This window comes from Microcaecilia unicolor, chromosome 1, assembly GCF_901765095.1.
Source record: "Microcaecilia unicolor chromosome 1, aMicUni1.1, whole genome shotgun sequence".
In the NCBI taxonomy this organism is placed as follows: Eukaryota; Metazoa; Chordata; class Amphibia; order Gymnophiona; family Siphonopidae; genus Microcaecilia; species Microcaecilia unicolor.
Window position 1 is genome coordinate 464,468,661 of NC_044031.1, and position 20,836 is coordinate 464,489,496.

At 47.9% G+C, this 20,836-nt stretch overlaps 1 protein-coding gene across 4 annotated transcripts in view; it reads right to left on the reverse strand.

Annotated features, from left to right (window-relative positions):
• PPP4R1 (protein phosphatase 4 regulatory subunit 1) overlaps positions 1–20,836 on the reverse strand; it is a 309,323-nt gene that overhangs the window by 145,002 nt on the left and 143,485 nt on the right. For all 4 annotated transcript variants that reach the window (XM_030213410.1, XM_030213404.1, XM_030213420.1 and 1 more), the window contains one exon: positions 17,874–17,981. In XM_030213410.1, the coding sequence (XP_030069270.1) occupies positions 17,874–17,981 (108 nt within the window). The remainder of the gene's footprint in view (positions 1–17,873; positions 17,982–20,836) is intronic.

Consider the following 20,836-nt stretch of genomic DNA (forward strand, 5'->3'; position numbering starts at 1 on the left):
TCTCCTCGGTCATTGGGTTAAAAGTGTCCCATCTGTCTCTGGAAGGAGGGGGTGTGTTTGTGTACTCCTTGTTAACTGATTGGAGACGGGGTGGGACTGCCTGTAAATCCTGGCAGAGATTTTTAATTTTGTTGACAAAGTATGCAGCAAAAGCACTGCAATTCAGTTTAGACTGGGCAGGCTGGTTCTGTTGTGGGGGTTGCAGTAGGCTGTTTACTATACTGAACAACTGCTTGGTTGAATTGGCAGCCTGTGCAATGCATTGAGAGAAATACTGTTTTTTGGTTGCTGTTAAGGCTTGGTGGTACTTTGTCGTGTGCTTCCTACAGTTTAGCCTGTAAGTGATATTCTGTAATTACATACATATCTTATATAGCGTGCATTTTACCAGTAGGCATACACATGGATGGAATCTGGGTGGAGCGGAAGACTTATGTATGCATATAACTTATGGAATACTATACATTATATGCATTACATCCAGCATTCAGGCACAAACAGTTATATCAGCTTTGTGGCTGATGTAAATGCTCATTCCTAAATTACAGGTGTATAATTTCCCTGTTACACTAGTATTTTATAAAGGAAATTAGGCATCTACTTTTCTTTTTATCCGTCAATGAATATTTTTATTTTCAAAATAAATTAACAGCTTGCACATTTCTATTAACAAAATAAGAAAAGATAAATGGGAGGGAAATTACAAACATCATGACCCCCCCACTCCAAAAGCCTCAACTTATGTTAAGTTTCCCTTTCCACAAACCAACCTCCTTCCAGAAAACACCCCCCCCCCCCATAACTTATGCCCTAACCCCCAACTCTATCAGATTGCCCAGTGGAATTTTCAGGACAATTTCACCATAACTTCCCCATCTCCTACTCCCTACCTTAACCATCCTCCCTCCAACCAAACTTGCCCTCAATATATCTCCCAGAAGTCCCCCCTCCCCATCGAATATGAGCTAAACAGTCTTGAAGTTCTTACACTGAGCCATTCCATCCAAAGTAGCTGACCTAGATTACATTTCCACTCCTCTAAGGTAGAAAGTGCCGTGCTCCTCCAGTGCACCGCTATGAGGCATTTTGCTGCAGCTAACCACCATAGCATCTTGCCCTCCCACTAAAGAGCCCACTCATTATGCAATCCCAACAGGCAGACCAAAGAAGTCCCAGAATAACCGAAAGGGCTTTCATCACTCCCAACCAGAAAGGGACTGTCAAGGCACATTCCCACCAGACATGTAAAAATGTACCCATCTGAACCTTCCACCACCAACATACATCAGACATAGTGGGAAACCAGCACTTCAATCTGTCGGGTGTATAGTACCAACGAGTAAGTACCTTGTAAGGATTTTCTTGCACCAGCACACACATTGAAGCCTTCTGTACTTCACACATGGTCTCCCATTCTGAAGTAGAAAAGCTACATTGCAAATCCTCCTCCCAGGAACGCTTAAGTTTATAGGAAAGTGGATCCCACCCCCTAATAAATCTGTATATCACCGAAATGGGTCTAGGTAACTACTGCAGAAGGAGCCATAAATTCTCCAAACACTCCAGCTTAGAGATCTTCCCGCTGCCAACCCTGTCTCATCATAAAATGTTGAGCTTGCATGTAGGGAAACCCCCCCCCCCCCCCCCCCCCATAGATAGATCAATGCCCTTTCACTCCATAACTTGGGCCCTTGCCATGACATCCTGAAAGTGAATCATCCCCAATTGTTCCCAATGAACAAATGTCGTGCTCTCCCTCCTTGCCGCAAAGCCTGGCTCCCACCAAATTGCTTCTAAAGAGGAAGTCCGATCCAGTTGACCCCAGCGTCTAAGCACTTCCCCCCAGATGTCAAGCAGATGCCGTACAAAAGGATTCCAGACTCCAAAAGATATGCCCCCAATCCTTCAGTAGTCCACAAAAGAGACCCTAAGGGGTGCAAGGGGAAGTAGGTTTGTTCCAACAGTATGGAAGACTTTAATTTTCCCCTCTCCCAATCCAATAGCATCCAGAGTTGAGCCGCTATATACTACCAATCAATGTTGGGGACCACTCTCCCTCAATGTTCCGGGCCCCCCACTGAGAACTCACTGTGGCAGACGGGACACTTACCATTCTAAATAAACTGAGAAAAAATGCCCTGTATACATCAAAGACGATTCCAAGAGATACGGATAGGTAGTGATTGAAATAGAAAGAGCAACCAAGGCAAAACATTCATCTTTACCACAGCAATATGGCCCCATCAAGATAACCATAACCCTTTCCAATGGGAGAAATCTATATGAATCTGTTCCAAAATTTTATTAAAATTGAAGGCAAATAGCCTATCAAGGTCCCCAGGTATGCAAATTCCCAAATATTGAATACTATGTGGGGCCCAGCGAAAAAAGAAAGCTACCCTCAGCCTATCCTCATCCATCTGAGAAGAAGAGATTCCCAAGAGTTCACTTTTATCCACATTAACCTTCAGGCCTGCAAACCTCTCAAAGTCATGAAACATCTCTAGGATGATGGGTAATGTCAAGCCAAGATCTCTAATATAAAGTAACACATCAGCAGCAAAAAGAGCTATGCGATGTTCTACTCCCCCCACCTGGACCCCCTGAATATCTGGATGCCAATGTATCATTTTCCCCAAAGGTTTTATATAAAGTGTCTGGTCCTTCTACCAATGGGAATAAAGGAAGTATAGGAACCACTGATGCGGAAACAAGCCTTCGGAGCTGTGTAAAACGCTGCAATCCAAGAACAAAAAATCTTTCCCTAAACCCATTTGATGCATCACCCCTCTCAAGAAGGTCCAGCTAACTGTATCAAATGCTTTCTCAGCATCTACCCCAAGAAAGCTACGCTAGTTGAGGAATGCTGGGCCTCCCAAATTAAATTAAGGGTGCGTCGAATGTTATCATCCATCTGTCTCCAAGGTATAAAACCCAACTGATTAATGTGAACCAACTTTGGCAATACCCTAGCCAGTCTATTGGCCAATATCTTGGTGTCAACATTTAGGAGAGATATAGGTCTATAAGCCCCACACATAGATAGATACTTTCCTGGTTTTGGAAGGACAGTCACCCCTGCCTTGGCCATGGATGGTGGCAACCGGTGCCCATCAAGCACCCCATTACCCACTCCAGCTGGTAGCTCGCCTAGTTCCCCCCCCAAAAGTTCTTAAAACATCTTGAAGTAAATCCATCAAGGCCAGGGGCATTCCTGTTCTGAAGCCTGCGAATAATCCCTTGCACCTCCCTCAATCTAATAGGTTCACCCAAACTGTACACGCTCTGGTTCAGTAAGTCGTGGAAGAGGAACCAAATCCAAATAGTGGTCTATCAAGGAGGCTGACTCTCCATCTGTTGCTCTATACAATTCCTGGTAGTATTTTATTTTAAATAATGTTGGATCTCAGAATCCATGTACTGGCATCGCCACCCACTATTCCTAATCTTATGAATGGTTGTCCGCACTCTTCGAGCCTGAAGATAACGAGCAAGCATTGCATTTGAATTATTCGTCAATTCAAAAAAACTTTGCCTAAGTTTTACTCGCATAAAGTCCACTTCTATCAACTGGAGTTGTGCAAGCTGCTTCCTCACTCTCCGTAATTCTTGCAACACCTGAGGCATAAGCGACCTTTTATGTTGGCTCTCTAGCACCAATAACAACTCTGCAGTTGAAGTGAGATCAGCCCTCTCTTCCTCTTCCTCCGAGCCCCCCCCCCCCATTTAACAAAAGTCCTCTGAATAACCGCCTTCAGTAGGGTTACCATATGTCTGGATTTACCCGGACATGTCCTCTTTTTGAGGACATGTCCGGGCGTCCGGACGGGTTTTGGCTAGCCTGCCCATTTGTCCGGATTTCTGGACAAATGGGCGGGCTGACGTGCGGGCGGGCGCTGAACCTCCCCATACTCACGATTTTCCCTGGTGGTCTAGTGACTTCAGGGCATGAAAAAGCCCCCTCTTTCCTGCCCTGTGCGCTTGCTCTGCATCCTATGGACGGGCTGACGCTGACGTGCGGGGGACCTCCCCTCCCCTTACTCACGATCTTCCCTGGTGGTCTAGTGACTTTGGGGCAGGAAAGCGCCCCCTCTTTCCAGCCCTGCGTGCTGCTCTGCATCCTGCATGCTGCCTGTGACGGTCTCGGCGAGATTCAAAATGGCCGCCGAGAATTGAAGTCTTGCGAGGCCGCTTCAATTCTCAGTGGCCATTTTGAATCTTGCCAAGAACGTCACAGGCAGCATGCCAGCATACAGGATGCAGAGCAGCGTGCAGGGCAGGAAAGAGGGGGCTCTTTCCTACCCCGAAGAAGTCACTAAACCACCAGGGAAGATAGTGAGTAAGGAGAGAGGTGGTGACGGGGCCGAGGGGAGGGGAGGTGAGGTGAGGGGGTGACCAGGGGGAGGAAAAATGTGACGGGGGGGCGGGGAGAGGTGTGACAAGGGGCGGGGAGAGGGTGTGACAAGGGCGGGGCAAGTGCATGAAATGGGGCGGGGCATGGGCGGGGCAAGTGTCCTCTTTTTTTTAAGGACAAAAAATGGTAACCCTAGCCTTCAGTGAATCCCACAAAATATCATCAACACTGTCATTAGTCCATCTAAAATCCTAAATAGTTTGATGAACCGCCCTCCCTTACTTGCTTATCACTAGTAGGGACTCATTAAATCTCCAGTATCCACGCCCCCATGGCTTCCCCATCACTCTATGCTTGATCCATAATCTGTATGTTTCCGATATTAGCCTCACCCATCATACCCTACATATTCCGATGGATCCAAAGCCTGTTAATATGGTTATATGTTTGTGTATCATGAGAGTAAAAGGTATAATTGCGTTGCGCTCCATGCAGTAACCTCCAGCAATCCACCACTTCTAAGGCCTTCAAAAAAATAAAGTAATGCTTTACAATTAAGCCTGCTGTAATGCCTTCCCCCAGTGGAGTGATCCAGGTGAGTGTCAGGTGCTACATTAAAATCCCCACCTACCATCACCTCTCCTCTAACAAACCCCCGGATATCCCTCAGGAATGTCTAGAAAAAAAATCTGATTGACCCATATTCGGAGCATACAAATTAATCAATGTTAGTTCCATTCCTTGTAGCACCATATATCTACCACTCAAGAGTCTGTTGCATAGTAAAAACCAAAGTTCTGCCTAAGCAGTATTGCTATCCTCCCCCCCCCCCCCCCCGGTGCACTTACTCCACCCCCTTACCCTGATTGACCACCACCTCACCAAAGGGGTGGCGATTTAACACATGGGCATCTCAGGGTCGCAGGTGGGTTTCCTGTAAAAATGCAACATCCCAGTGTAATCTCCCTAGTTCTTTAAAAACCACATTGCGTTTCCCCAGATTATTAAGGCCATTTACATTCCAGGACTCAACCATAATTTCCCCTCCTCTCCTCACCCCCCATCACTCTTAACTGAACTGCAAGAATTTTTAAACCCCACAATTAGCTCATTATGCAACTCATAAGTACATAAGTATTGCCATACTGGGAAAGACCAAAGGTCCATCAAGCCCAGCATCCTGTTTCCAACAGTGGCCAATCCAGCCAGGTCACAAATATCTGGCAAGATCCCAAAAAAGTACAAAACATTTTATACTGCTTATCCCAGAAATAGTGGATTTTCCCCAAGTCCATTTAATAATGGTCTATGGACTTTTCCTTTAGGAAGCTGTCCAAACCATTTTTTTAAAACTCCGCTAAACTAACCGCCTTTACCATATTCTCTGGCAACAAATTCCAGAGTTTAATTACATGTTGAGTGAAGAAAACTTTTCTCAGATTGTTTTAAATTTACTACATTGTAGCTTCATCGCTTGCCCCCTAGTCCTAGTATTTTTGGAAAGCGTAAACAGCCGCTTCGCATCTCCCCGTTCAACTCCACTCATTATTTTATAGAACTCTATATCTCCCCTCAGCCGCCTTTTCTCCAAGCTGAAGAGCCCTAGCCGCTTTAGCCCTTTCCTCATAGGGAAATCGTCCCATTCCCTTTATCATTTTCGTCATCCTTCTAATTCCACTATATCTTTTTTGAGATACGGCGACCAGAATTGAACACAATATTCGAGGTGCGGTCGCACCATGGAGCGATACAAAGGCATTATAACATCCTCATTTTTGTTTTCTACTCCTTTCCTAATAATACCTAACATTCTATTTGCTTTCTTAGCCGCAGAAGCACACTGAGCAGAAGGTTTCAACGTATCATAGACGACACCTAGATCCCTTTCTTGGTCCGTGACTCCTAACGTGGAACCTTGCATGACGTAGTTATAATTCGGGTTCCTCTTTCCCTCAGGCATCACTGCACTTGATCACATTAAACGTCATCTGCCATTTAGAAGCCCATCCCAGTCTTGTAAGGTCCTCTTGTAATTTTTCACTATCCTCCTGTGATGTAACGACTATGAATAACTTTGTTTTGTCAGCAAATTTAATTACCTCACTAGTTACTCCCATCTCTAGGTCATTCATAAATATGTTAAAAAGCTGCGGTTCCAGCACAGACCCCTGGAGAACCCCACTAACTACCCTTCTCCATTGAGAATACAGCGAATGCTACATACCTGTAGAAGGTATTCTCCGAGGACAGCAGGCTGATTGTTCTCACTGATGGGTGACGTCCACGGTAGCCCCTCCAATCGGAAACTTCACTAGCAAAGGCCTTTGCTAGTCCTCGCGCGCTCATGCGCACCGCGCATGCGCGGCCGTCTTCCCGCCCGAAACCGGCTCGAGCCGGCCAGTCTCGTATTGTAGCAAAAGAGAAACAAGGGAAGACTCAACTCCAAAGGGGAGGCGGGCGGGTTTGTGAGAACAATCAGCCTGCTGTCCTCGGAGAATACCTTCTACAGGTATGTAGCATTCGCTTTCTCCGAGGACAAGCAGGCTGCTTGTTCTCACTGATGGGGTATCCCTAGCCCCCAGGCTCACTCAAAACAACAACCATGGTCAATTGGGCCTCGCAACGGTGAGGACATAACTGAGATTGACCTAAAAAATTTACCAACTAACTGAGAGTGCAGCCTGGAACAGAACAAACAGGGCCCTCGGGGGGTGGAGTTGGATCCTAAAGCTCAAACAGGTTCTGACGAACTGACTGCCCGAACCAACTGTCGCGTCGGGTATCCTGCTGCAGGCAGTAATGAGATGTGAATGTGTGGACAGATGACCACGTCGCAGCTTTGCAAATTTCTTCAATAGAGGCTGACTTCAAGTGGGCTACCGACGCTGCCATGGCTCTAACATTATGAGCCGTGACATGACCCTCAAGAGCCAGCCCAGCCTGGGCGTAAGTGAAGGAAATGCAATCTGCTAGCCAATTGGATATGGTGCATTTCCCCACAGCCACTCCCCTCCTGTTGGGATCAAAAGAAACAAACAATTGGGCGGACTGTCTGTTGGGCTGTGTCCGCTCCAGGTAGAAGGCCAATGCTCTCTTGCAGTCCAAAGTGTGCAGCTGACGTTCAGCAGGGCAGGAATGAGGACGGGGAAAGAATGTTGGCAAGACAATTGACTGGTTCAGATGGAACTCCGACACAACCTTTGGCAAGAACTTAGGGTGAGTGCGGAGGACTACTCTGTTATGATGAAATTTGGTGTAAGGGGCCTGGGCTACCAGGGCCTGGAGCTCACTGACTCTACGAGCTGAAGTAACTGCCACCAAGAAAATGACCTTCCAGGTCAAGTACTTCAGATGGCAGGAATTCAGTGGCTCAAAAGGAGGTTTCATCAGCTGGGTGAGAACGACATTGAGATCCCATGACACTGTAGGAGGCTTGACAGGGGGCTTTGACAAAAGCAAACCTCTCATGAAGCGAACAACTAAAGGCTGTCCTGAGATCGGCTTACCTTCCACACGGTAATGGTATGCACTGATTGCACTAAGGTGAACCCTTACAGAGTTGGTCTTAAGACCAGACTCAGACAAGTGCAGAAGGTATTCAAGCAGGGTCTGTGTAGGACAAGAGCGAGGATCTAGGGCCTTGCTGTCACACCAGACGGCAAACCTCCTCCACAGAAAGAAGTAACTCCTCTTAGTGGAATCTTTCCTGGAAGCAAGCAAGATACGGGAGACACCCTCTGACAGACACAAAGAGGCAAAGTCTACGCTCTCAACATCCAGGCCGTGAGAGCCAGGGACCGGAGGTTGGGATGCAGAAGCGCCCCTTCGTCCTGCGTGATGAGGGTCGGAAAACACTCCAATCTCCACGGTTCTTCGGAGGACAACTCCAGAAGAAGAGGGAACCAGATCTGACGCGGCCAAAAAGGAGCAATCAGAATCATGGTGCCTCGGTCTTGCTTGAGTTTCAACAAAGTCTTCCCCACCAGAGGTATGGGAGGATAAGCATACAGCAGACCCTCCCCCCAGTCCAGGAGGAAGGCATCCGATGCCAGTCTGCCGTGAGCCTGAAGCCTGGAACAGAACTGAGGGACTTTGTGGTTGGCTCGAGATGCGAAGAGATCTACCAAGGGGGTGCCCCACGCTTGGAAGATCTGGCGCACCACTCGGGAATTGAGCGACCATTCGTGAGGTTGCATAATCCTGCTCAACCTGTCGGCCAGACTGTTGTTTACGCCTGCCAGGTATGTGGCTTGGAGCACCATGCCGTGACAGCGAGCCCAGAGCCACATGCTGACGGCTTCCTGACACAGGGGGCGAGATCCGGTGCCCCCCTGCTTGTTGACGTAATACATGGCAACCTGGTTGTCTGTCTGAATTTGGATAATTTGGTGGGACAGCCGATCTCTGAAGGCCTTCAGAGCGTTCCAGATCGCTCGTAACTCCAGAAGATTGATCTGCAGATCGCGTTCCTGGAGGGACCAGCTTCCTTGGGTGTGAAGCCCCTCGACATGAGCTCCCCACCCCAGGAGAGACGCATCCGTGGTCAGCACTTTTTGTGGCTGAGGAATTTGGAAAGGACGTCCCAGAGTCAAATTGGACCAAATCGTCCACCAATACAGGGATTTGAGAAAACTCGTGGACAGGTGGATCACGTCTTCTAGATCCCCAGCAGCCTGAAACCACTGGGAAACTAGGGTCCATTGGGCAGATCTCATGTGAAGGCGGGCCATGGGAGTCACATGGACTGTGGAGGCCATGTGGCCCAGCAATCTCAACATCTGCCGAGCTGTGATCTGCTGTGACGCTCGCACCCGCGAGACGAGGGACAACAAGTTGTTGGCTCTCGCCTCTGGGAGATAGGTGCGAGCCGTCCGAGAATCCAGCAGAGCTCCTATGAATTCGAATTTCTGCACTGGGAGAAGATGGGACTTTGGATAATTTATCACAAACCCCAGTAGCTCCAGGAGGCGAATAGTCATCTGCATGGACTGCAGGGCTCCTGCCTCGGATGTGTTCTTCACCAGCCAATCGTCGAGATATGGGAACACGTGCAACCCCAGCCTGCGAAGTGCCGCTGCTACTACAGCCAAGCACTTTGTGAACACCCTGGGCGCAGAGGCGAGCCCAAAGGGTAGCACACAGTACTGGAAGTGCCGTGTGCCCAGCTGAAATCGCAGATACTGTCTGTGAGCTGGCAGTATCGGGATGTGTGTATAGGCGTCCTTCAAGTCCAGAGAGCATAGCCAATCGTTTTGCTGAATCATGGGTAGAAGGGTGCCCAGGGAAAGCATCCTGAACTTTTCTTTGACCAGATATTTGTTCAGGGCCCTTAGGTCTAGGATGGGACGCATCCCCCCTGTTTTCTTTTCCACAAGGAAGTACCTGGAATAGAATCCCAGCCCTTCTTGCCCGGATGGCACGGGCTTGACCGCATTGGCGCTGAGAAGGGCGGAGAGTTCCTCTGCAAATACCTGCTTGTGCTGGAAGCTGTAGGATTGAGCTCCCGGTGGACAATTTGGAGGTTTTGAAGCCAAATTGAGGGTGTACCCGTGCCGGACTATTTGAAGAACCCACTGATCGGAGGTTATGAGAGGGCCGCTTGATAACAGTGATCATAATATGATCGGTTTTGATATTGGCATTGAAGGAAGTGAAACTAGGAAATCAAGTACGCTAGCGTTTAACTATAGAAAAGGTGATTACGACAAAATGAGAAAAATGGTGAAAAAAAGACTGAAAGGAGCAGCTCGCAGAGTAAAAAACTTGCATCAGGCGTGGATGCTGTTTAAAAACACCATCCTGGAGGTTCAGGACAAATATATTCCACGTATTAGAAAAAAGGGAAAAAAGACTAAACGTCAGCCGGCGTGGCTAAACAGTAAGATAAAGGAAATCATTAGAGCCAAAAAACAATCCTTCAGAAAGTGGAGAAGAGAACCAACTGAAAGTAACAGGATAGATCATAAGGAATGCCAAGCCAAATGCAAAGCGGAGATAAGGAGGGCAAAAAAGGACTTTGAGAAGAAATTAGCGTTGGAAGCAAAAATACATAGTAAAAACTTTTTTAGATACATTAAAAGCAGGAAACCGGCCAAAGAGTCGGTTGGGCCGCTGGACGAAAATGGTGTTAAAGGGGCGATCAAGGAGGACAAAGCCGTAGCGGAGAAATTAAATGAATTCTTTGCTTCGGTCTTCACCGAGGAGGATTTGGGGGGGACACCGGTGCCGGAAAGAATATTTGAAGCGGGGGAGTCGGAGAAACTAAACAAATTCTCTGTAACCTTGGAGGATGTAATGGGTCAGTTCAGCAAGCTGAAGAGTAGTAAATCACCGGGACCTGATGGTATTCATCCCAGAGTATTAATAGAACTAAAAAATGAACTTGCGGAGCTACTGTTAGAAATATGCAATCTGTCCCTAAAATCGAGTGTAATACCGGAAGACTGGAGGGTAGCCAATGTTACTCCGATTTTTAAGAAAGGTTCCAGAGGCGATCCGGGAAATTATAGACCGGTGAGTCTGACGTCGGTGCCGGGCAAGATGGTGGAGGCTATTATTAAGAATAAAATTGCAGAGCATATACAAAAACATGGACTGATGAGACAAAGTCAGCACGGATTTAGTGAAGGGAAGTCTTGCCTCACCAATCTAATGCATTTTTTTGAGGGGGTAAGCAAACATGTGGACAATGGGGAGCCGGTTGATATTGTATATCTGGATTTTCAGAAGGCGTTTGACAAAGTGCCGCACGAAAGACTCCTGAAGAAATTGCAGAGTCATGGAATCGGAGGTAGGGTATTATTATGGATTAAGAACTGGTTGAAAGATAGGAAGCAGAGAGTAGGATTGCGTGGCCAGTATTCTCAGTGGAGGAGGGTAGTTAGTGGGGTCCCGCAGGGGTCTGTGCTGGGTCCGTTGCTTTTTAATGTATTTATAAATGACCTAGAGATGGGAATAACTAGTGAGGTAATTAAATTCGCCGATGACACAAAATTATTCAGGGTCGTCAAGTCGCAGGAGGAATGTGAACGATTACAGGAGGACCTTGCGAGACTGGGAGAATGGGCGTGCAAGTGGCAGATGAAGTTCAATGTTGACAAGTGCAAAGTGATGCATGTGGGTAAGAGGAACCCGAATTATAGCTACGTCTTGCAAGGTTCCGCGTTAGGAGTTACGGATCAAGAAAGGGATCTGGGTGTTGTCGTCGATGATACGCTGAAACCTTCTGCTCAGTGTGCTGCTGCGGCTAGGAAAGCGAATAGAATGTTGGGTGTTATTAAGAAGGGTATGGAGTCCAGGTGTGCGGATGTTATAATGCCGTTGTATCGCTCCATGGTGCGACCGCACCTGGAGTATTGTGTTCAGTACTGGTCTCCGTATCTCAAAAAAGATATAGTAGAATTGGAAAAGGTACAGCAAAGGGTGACGAAAATGATAGTGGGGATGGGACGACTTTCCTATGAAGAGAGGCTGAGAAGGCTAGGGCTTTTCAGCTTGGAGAAGAGACGGCTGAGGGGAGATATGATAGAAGTGTATAAAATAATGAGTGGAATGGATCGGGTGGATGTGAAGCGACTGTTCACAGCTATCCAAAAATACTAGGACTAGAGGGCATGAGTTGAAGCTACAGTGTGGTAAATTTAAAACGAATCGGAGAAAATTTTTCTTCACCCAACGTGTAATTAGACTCTGGAATTCATTGCCGGAGAACGTGGTACGGGCGGTTAGCTTGACGGAGTTTAAAAAGGGGTTAGATAGATTCCTAAAGGACAAGTCCATAGACCGCTATTAAATGGACTGGAAAAATTCCTCATTTTTAGGTATAACTTGTCTGGAATGTTTTTACGTTTGGGGAGCGTGCCAGGTGCCCTTGACCTGGATTGGCCACTGTCGGTGACAGGATGCTGGGCTAGATGGACCTTTGGTCTTTCCCAGTATGGCACTACTTATGTACTTATGCACCTTTGGTGAAAAGCTTTTAACCTCCCCCCGACTGGTAGGTCGCCCGGCACTGATACTTGGATGTCGGCTATGCTCTGCTGGAGCCAGTCAAAAGCTCGTCCCTTGCTTTTGCTGGGGAGCCGAGGGGCCTTGCTGAGGCGCACACTGCTGACGAGAGCGAGCGCGCTGGGGCTTAGCCTGGGCCGCAGGCTGTCGAGAAGGAGGATTGTACCTACGCTTGCCAGAAGAGTAGGGAACAGTCTTCCTTCCCCCCAAAAATCTTCTACCTGTAGAGGTAGAGGCTGAAGGCTGCCGGCGGGAGAACTTGTTGAATGCGGTGTCCCACTGGTGGAGCTGCTCTACCACCTGTTCGACTTTCTCTCCAAAAATATTATCCGCACGGCAAGGCGAGTCCGCAATCCGCTGCTGGATTCTATTCTCCAGGTCGGAGGCACACAGCCATGAGAGTCTGTGCATCACCACACCTTGAGCAGCGGGGCCCTGGACGCAACATCAAAGGTGTCATACACCCCTCTGGCCAGGAATTTTCTGCACGCCTTCAGCTGCCTGACCACCTCCTGAAAAGGCTTGGCTTCCTCAGGGGGGAGCGCATCCACCAAGCCCGCCAACTGCCGCACATTGTTCCGCATGTGTATGCTCGTGTAGAGCTGGTAGGACTGAATTTTGGCCACGAGCATAGAAGAATGGTAGGCCTTCCTCCCAAAGGAGTCCAAGGTTCTAGAGTCCTTGCCCGGGGGCGCCGAAGCATGCTCCCTAGAACTCTTAGCCTTCTTTAGGGCCAAATCCACAACTCCAGAGTCATGAGGCAACTGAGTGCGCATCAGCTCTGGGTCCCCATGGATCCGGTACTGGGACTCGATCTTCTTGGGAATGTGGGGATTAGTTAGAGGCTTGGTCCAGTTCGCCAGCAATGTCTTTTTGAGGACATGATGCATGGGTACTGTGGACGCTTCCTTAGGTGGAGAAGGATAGTCCAGGAGCTCAAACATTTCAGCCCTGGGCTCGTCCTCCACAACCACCGGGAAGGGGATGGCCGTAGACATCTCCCGGACAAAGGAAGCGAAAGACAGACTCTCGGGGGGAGAAAGCTGTCTCTCAGGAGAGGGAGTGGGATCGGAAGGAAGACCCTCAGACTCCTCGTCAGAGAAATATCTGATGTCTCCTTCGTCTTCCCACGAGGCCTCACCCTCGGTGTCAGACACAAGTTCACGGACCTGTGTCTGCAACCGTGCCCGACTCGACTCTGTGGAGCCACGTCCACGATGGGGGCGTCGAGAGGTAGACTCCCTCGCCCGCATCGGCGAAGCTCCCTCCGCCGACGTAGTCGGGGAGCCCTCCTGGGAGGCGGCGGCAGCCGGTACCGCACGCGGCACCGACGCCGGAGACCTCACCCCGGGCGATGGACCAGCCGGCGCCACACTCGACGGTACCGGTGGCGCAAGCACCGCCGGTACCGGAGGGGTAGGGCGCAAGAGCTCTCCCAGAATCTCTGGGAGGACGGCCCGGAGGCTCTCGTTCAGAGCAGCTGCAGAGAAAGGCATGGAGGTCGATGCAGGCGTCGACGTCAGAACCTGTTCCATGCGTGGAGGCTGTTCCGGGCTGTCCAGAGTGGAGCGCATCGACACCTTCTGAACAGAGGGTGAGCGGTCCTCTCGGTGCCGATGCCTACTGGGTGCCGACTCCCTCGGCGACCCAGAGCTCTCGGTGCCGACACGGGAAGGAGACCGATGACGATGCTTCTTCAATTTCTTGGAACGAAGCATGTCACCGGAGCATCCCGGCACCGATGAGGAGGACGTAGAATCCAGCCGTCGCTTCCTTGGGGCCGAGGCCGAAGGAGGTCGGTCTCGGGGGGGCTGTACCGCAGGAGCCCTCAGGGTAGGGGGAGACCCACCCGAAGGCTCACCGCCACCAGCAGGGGAATGGAGAGCCCTCACCTGCACTCCAGACGAAGCACCACCGTCCGACGACATCAGCAGACAAGGTCCCGGTACCACCGACGTCGACGCAGCTGTCCGATGTCTCAGCGCCGATGCAGAGGGCTGATGCCTCGATGCACTTGATGCACTGGCCGCCGAGGATGAAGGTCTGGACGCTGAAGACGTCGATGCACTCGATACCCCCGGTGCCGATGTCGACGAAGAGCCCGAGAACAAAACGTTCCACTGGGCCAATCTCGCTACCTGAGTCCGCTTTTGTAAAAGGGAACACAGACTACAGGCCTGCGGGCGGTGCCCAGCCCCCAAGCACTGAAGACACGACGCGTGCCTGTCAGTGAGCGAGATGACCCGGGCGCACTGGGTGCACTTCTTGAAGCCGCTGGGAGACTTTGATGTCATGGGCGGAAAAATCAAGCCGGCGAAATCAAAAGTCGAAATGGCGGAAAAGGCACCACAAAAACAAGGGGAAGAAAACTTCGACCCGAGGCCTAAAAGCGGCCTACCCCAACGACGAAAGAAAACTTACCGGGGCGAAAAAGCTGGAAATATCGGGGGAAAAGAGACCGAAGAGTCCCTTTCCACACACAGAATGGTTTTTTTTTTTTTTTTTAACACAAAGAGAACGCGCGAGGTCGACTTTGCGGGGCACGACACGGCGAAAACACGACCGTACCGAGCGCGGACAAAAGAAGACTGACGAACACGAGCCGGTTCGGGCGGGAAGACGGCCGCGCATGAGCGCGCGAGGACTAGCAAAGGCCTTTGCTAGTGAAGTTTCCGATTGGAGGGGCTGCCGTGGACGTCACCCATCAGTGAGAACAAGCAGCCTGCTTGTCCTCGGAGAATGACCATTTAACCCTACTCTCTGTTTTCTATCTTTTAACCAGTTTTTAATCCACAATAGAACACTACATCCTATCCCATGACTCTCCAATTTCCTCTGGAGTCTTTCATGCAGTACTTTGTCAAACGCCTTCTGAAAATCCAGATACACAATATCAACCGGCTCACCTTTATCCACATGTTTGTTCACCCCTTCAAAGAAATGTAGTAGATTGATGAGGCAAGATTTCCCTTCACTAAATCCATGTTGACTTTGTCTCATTAATCCATGCTTTTGAATATGCTCTGTAATTTTGTTCTTAATAATAGTCTCTACCATTTTGCGCGGCACCGACGTCAGACTCACCGGTCTATAATTTCCCGGATCTCCTCTGGAACCTTTTTTAAAAATCAGCCACCCTCCAATCTTCCGGTACCACACTTGATTTTAAGGATAAATTACATATTACTAACAATAGCTCCGCAAGCTCATTTTTCAGTTATATCAGTACTCTGGGATGAATATCATCCGGTCCAGGAGATTTGCTACTCTTCAGTTTGTAGAACTGCCCCATTACATCCTCCAGGTTTACAGAGAATTCATTAAGTTTCTCCGACTCGTCAGCTTCAAATTCCATTTCTGGCACCGGTATCCCACCCAAATCTTCCTCGGTGAAGACCGAAGCAAAGAATTCATTTAATCTCTCCACTACAGCTTTGTCTTCCCTGATCTCCCCTTTTACTCCTCGGTCATCTAGTGGTCCAAACCGATTCTTTTGCCGGCTTCCTGCTTTTAATATACCTTTAAAAAATTTTACTGTGTGTTTTTGCCTCCAACACAATCTTTTTTTCAAAGTCCCTCATAGCCTTCCTTATCAGTGCTTTGCATTTGACTTAACATTCCTTATACTGTTTCTTATTATTTTCAGTCAGTTCCTTCTTCCATTTTCTGAAGGATTTTCTTTTAGTTAATAGCTTCCTTCACCTCACTTTTTAACCACGCCGGCTGTCGTTTGGTCTTCCTTCCTCCATTTTTAATACGTGGAATATATTTGGCCTGGGCTTCCAGGATGGTGTTTTTGAACAGCATCCACGCCTGATGTAAATTTTTGACCCTCGCAGCCACTCCTCTAAGTTTTTTTTTTCACCGTTCTTCTCATTTTATCATAGTCTCCTTTTTTAAAGTTAAACGCTAATTTCCTGTGTATACTTACTTCAAAGCTAATATCAAATCTAATCATATTATGATCACTGTTGCCAAGCGGCCCCAGCACCATTACCTCCTGCACCAGATCATGCGCTCCACTAAGGACTAGGTCTAGAATTTTTCCTTCTCTCGTCGGCTCCTGTACCAGCTGCTCCATAAAGCTGTCCTTGATTTCATCAAGGAATTTTACCTCTCTAGCATGCCCCGATGTTACATTTACCCAGTCAATATCGGGGTAATTGAAATCACCCATTATTATGTTGCCCAGTTTGTTTGCGTCCCTAATTTCCTTTAACATTTCTGCATCTGTCTGTTCATCCTGGCCAGGCGGATGGTAGTACACTCCTATCATTATCCTTTTCCCCTTTACACATGGAATTTCAATCCACAGTGATTCCAAGAAGTGTTTTGTTTCCTGCAGAATTTTAAATCTTTTTGATTCAAGGCTTTCGTTAATATACAATGCGACCCCTCCACCAATTCGATCCACCCTATCACTATGATATAATTTGTACCCCGGTATGACAGTGTCCCACTGGTTATCCTCCTTCCACCAGATCTCAGAGATGCCTATTATATCTAACTAGCTGTTAAGTCCGTTAAAACGGGTGAGATTTGTGTTTTGCAAAATGTAATAATTCTCACCTCCATCCATCCATGTCCAGCAAAACTCCTCTCTCCCCTGCCCTCCCCCGATCCATGTCCAGCAACCCTGCTCTCTCCCCTGCCCTCCCCCCCATGTCCAGCAGCCCTCCTTTTTCCCTTGGCCTCCCCCCCCGTCCACCAACCCTGCTGTCTCCCATGCTCTCCCGCCATGTCCAGCAACCCTCCTCTCTCCCCTGCCCTCCCCTCCATCAATCCATTTCCAGCAACCCTCCTCTCTTCCCTGCCCTCGCCCCCCCATGTCCAGCAGCCCTCCTGTCTCCCCTGGCCTCACCCCGTCCACCGACCCTCCTCTCTCCCCTGCCCTCCCCCCATATCCAGCAACCCTCCTCTTTCCCTTGGCTTCCCCCCCCCCCCCCCCGCTCTCTTCCCTGCCCTCCCCCCATGTCCAACAACCCTCCTCTCTCCCCCAAGTCCAGCTACCCTCCTCGCTGCCGCTCCCTCCCCACTCCGTGCCGGGCCCCCTGCACTGACATGAGAGCGCCTCTCCTCCGTGTGAAAGCTCTGCAGATTAGCAGTTATATTTACTAAAACCACACAAAATTATGAATATCTTGATGTATGAGACCCTTCATATATTATATTATTTCATTCCCTTAACCCCCAACTTCATACAAAGGGCATCATCTTGGGCCAGCACTGCATAATCAGTACCAAAGGGCTGAAAAAGGTAGCTATTTCCTGAAATAAAGTACCCATTCAAAACAAACTGAAGCACATGCGTCATGAAACTGAAGTGGTACAGCTCAATGCAATATGGCATAAATGGTAAAGAGAAAGTTACATATTTCAATAACCCTAGGTTAAAGATTCTTTGTAACCAGAAACCAGGAAGTCTAAGACCAATGGACCAAGCCATGTCTTCAAACTTTGCAAGTTCAGCAAAACATTATCACACTGTGTTCCAAAGTCAAGTCAATCGCACCTTACGAACATGGAACATTCTGCAGTCGCAGCACATCTCACAGAACCGAGGAAGAATGAGTCTCTCTGTGATGTCCTTACCCACCAAAGAAGCCATCTTGCACATTATCTATATGTGAAGAGAAAACAAAAATGCTGAAAGTGCTTTCTTTCCCAGTTGTGTAGAGTTAAAAAAAAAATAAATCTAGGCTTATTTGCATCTTAGACAAAAGGTTATATGTTATGTGTTTTCTACTTTAATTCGCCAAGAGCAAGATTTATTAGGATACGTGTAATAAATAGAAATTTTAAAAAAGAAAATAAGATGCCTTTTTATTGAACTAACTTAATACTTTTTTGACTAGCTTTAAAAGAAAAAAAAGAAACAGAACACTTAGTTTACACCTTGAGAGCTGTCTGAATTAAGCTGGGCATTTTCAGACTTGGTTTGATTGTAAACTGATGTTACCTATGTCCTGCTCTTAATATCTACCTGACAAACTGCTTACTTTACCTCCTTCTATTCTACCCTATTAAGAAGAAGAAGAAAAAATAGACCTGTCTTTTCACTTGCAGAGAGACTGACTCTTTGGTTTGGACTGCAGTTTTTTCTGAAGTAATTCCTACATGGGGGAAAGGAGAGGAAAGACTACGCAAAACAGTGGAATTCAATAAGTGGCTTGAGTCTTGGTGTAAAGAAGGTGGTTTTAGATACACAGGAGCATGGGGTAGTAAGTGGAAAAAATAACAGGCTGTACTGTAATGATGGGCTACATCTTTCTGTGACGGGAAAAAGGATCCTTGGGGACAAATTCAGAGGGTATGTTTCTAGACATTTAAACTAGAGGGTGGGGTGACAAAAGGAAACAAGGGAATTCAGAAAGTCACTCCAAAATAAACATGGCAGAGGAAAAGATCATCTAAATATAGAAAATCACCTAAACTCACTAAGCACATGGAAAGCAATAAGAACAAATGCTCACAGTCTAAGTAAAAAGGTTCAAGACTTGCAAGCCCTGATGTTTGACAAAAGCTTGGATATTGTTGCTATTACAGAGACATGATTTTAGGAAGGATAGAGAGGGCCGAAGAGATGGAGGAATGGCGCTGTATGTGAGAGACAATATCAGAGCGGCTGAAATGCGGGTAACCTGGGGAAAGGAAGACTACTACTACTACTATTTAGCATTTCTATAGCGCTACAAGGCGTACGCAGCGCTGCACAAACATAGAAGAAAGACAGTCCCTGCTCAAAGAGCTACAATCTAATAGACAAAAAATAAAGTAAGCAAATCAAATCAATTAATGTGAATGGGAAGGGAGGAGGGTAGGTGGAGGCAAGTGGTTACAAGTGGTTACGAGTCAAAAGCAATGTTAGAGGTGGGCTTTCAGTCTAGATTTAAAGGTGGCCAAGGATGGGGCAAGACGTAGGAGCTCAGGAAGTTTATTCCAGGCGTAGGGTGCAGCGAGACAGAAGGCGCAAAGTCTGCAGTTGGCAGTAGTGGAGAAGGGAACAGATAAGAAGGATTTATCCATGGAGCGGAGTGCACGGGAAGGGGTGTAGGGAAGGACAAGTGTGGAGAAATACTGGGGAGCAGCAGAGTGAGTACATTTATAGGTTAGTAGAAGAAGTTTGAACAGGATGCGAAAACGGATAGGGCGCCAGTGAAGGGTCTTGAGGAGAGGGGTAGTATGAGTAAAGCGACCCTGGCGGAAGACGAGATGGGCAGCAGAGTTTTGAACCGACTGGAGAGGGGAGAGGTGACTAAGTGGGAGGCCAGCAAGAAGCAGATTGCAGTAGTCTAAACAAGAGGTGACAAGGGTGTGGATAAGGGTTTTGGTAGAGTGCTCGGAAAGAAAGGAGCGGATTTTACGGATGTTGTAAAGAAAGAAATGACAGGTCTTGGCAATCTGCTGGATATGAGCAGAGAAGGAGAGAGAAGAGTCAAAGATGACCCCAAGGTTTCGAGCTGAGGAGACAGGGAGATTGAGGGAGCCATCAACAGAAACAGAAAACGGGGGGAGCGGGGAGGTGGGTTTGGGGGGGGGGGAAAATGAGAAGCTCGGTTTTGGTCATATTTAATTTCAGGTGGCGTTGAGACATCCAGACAGCAATGTCAGACAAGCACGCTGAAACTTTGGTTTGGATGCAAGGTGAGATATCAGGGGTAGAAAGGTAGATTTGGGAGTCATCAGCATAGAGATGGTAGGAAAAGCCATGGGATGAGATTAATGAACCAAGGGAAGAAGTGTAGATAGAAAAGAGGAGGGGACCAAGAACAGAACCCTGAGGTACGCCGACAGGCAGAGGGATAGAAGTAGAAGAGGAGGCTTTATGGATCATCCTGGAAAGAGAAGATGGAACCTGTATCCACACGAGGGTTAACTACAGACCTCCAGCACAAATGGAGAAGCTAGACAAGGATCTGATAGAAGATATTTAAAAGATTGGTATGAAAGGGGAGGTGCTACTGTTGGGATGCAACTTATCTGATGTGGATTGGAACGTCCTGTCTGTAGAATCGGAAAGAAGCAGGGAGATTGTGCATGCCTGTCAAAGTGCCTTGCTCAGACAAGTGGTGACGGGACCCACGAGGGAAGGGTCGATGCTGGATCTAATGCTCACAAACGGAGAAAGGGTTTCCAATATCCGGGTGGGTGCCCACCTATGTAATAGTGATCATCACACAATATGGTTTGATATAAGGACAAAGGCGGAGTGCGGACGCACAAAACTCAAACTACTGGATTTCAGACGTACTGATTTTGATAAAATGGGGGAATACCTGAAGAAGGAGCTGTTGGCATGGGAAGGTGTAGGAGAAGTGGAAAATCAGTGGTCAAAGCTAAAGGCTGCTATAAATATGGTAACTGATCTTTACGTGAGGAAACTAAACAAAAACAAGAGAAACAGGAAGCCTATATGGTTCTGCACACAAGTAGCTGAAAAAATAAGAGCAAAAGAGGCTTTGTTCAAGAAATACA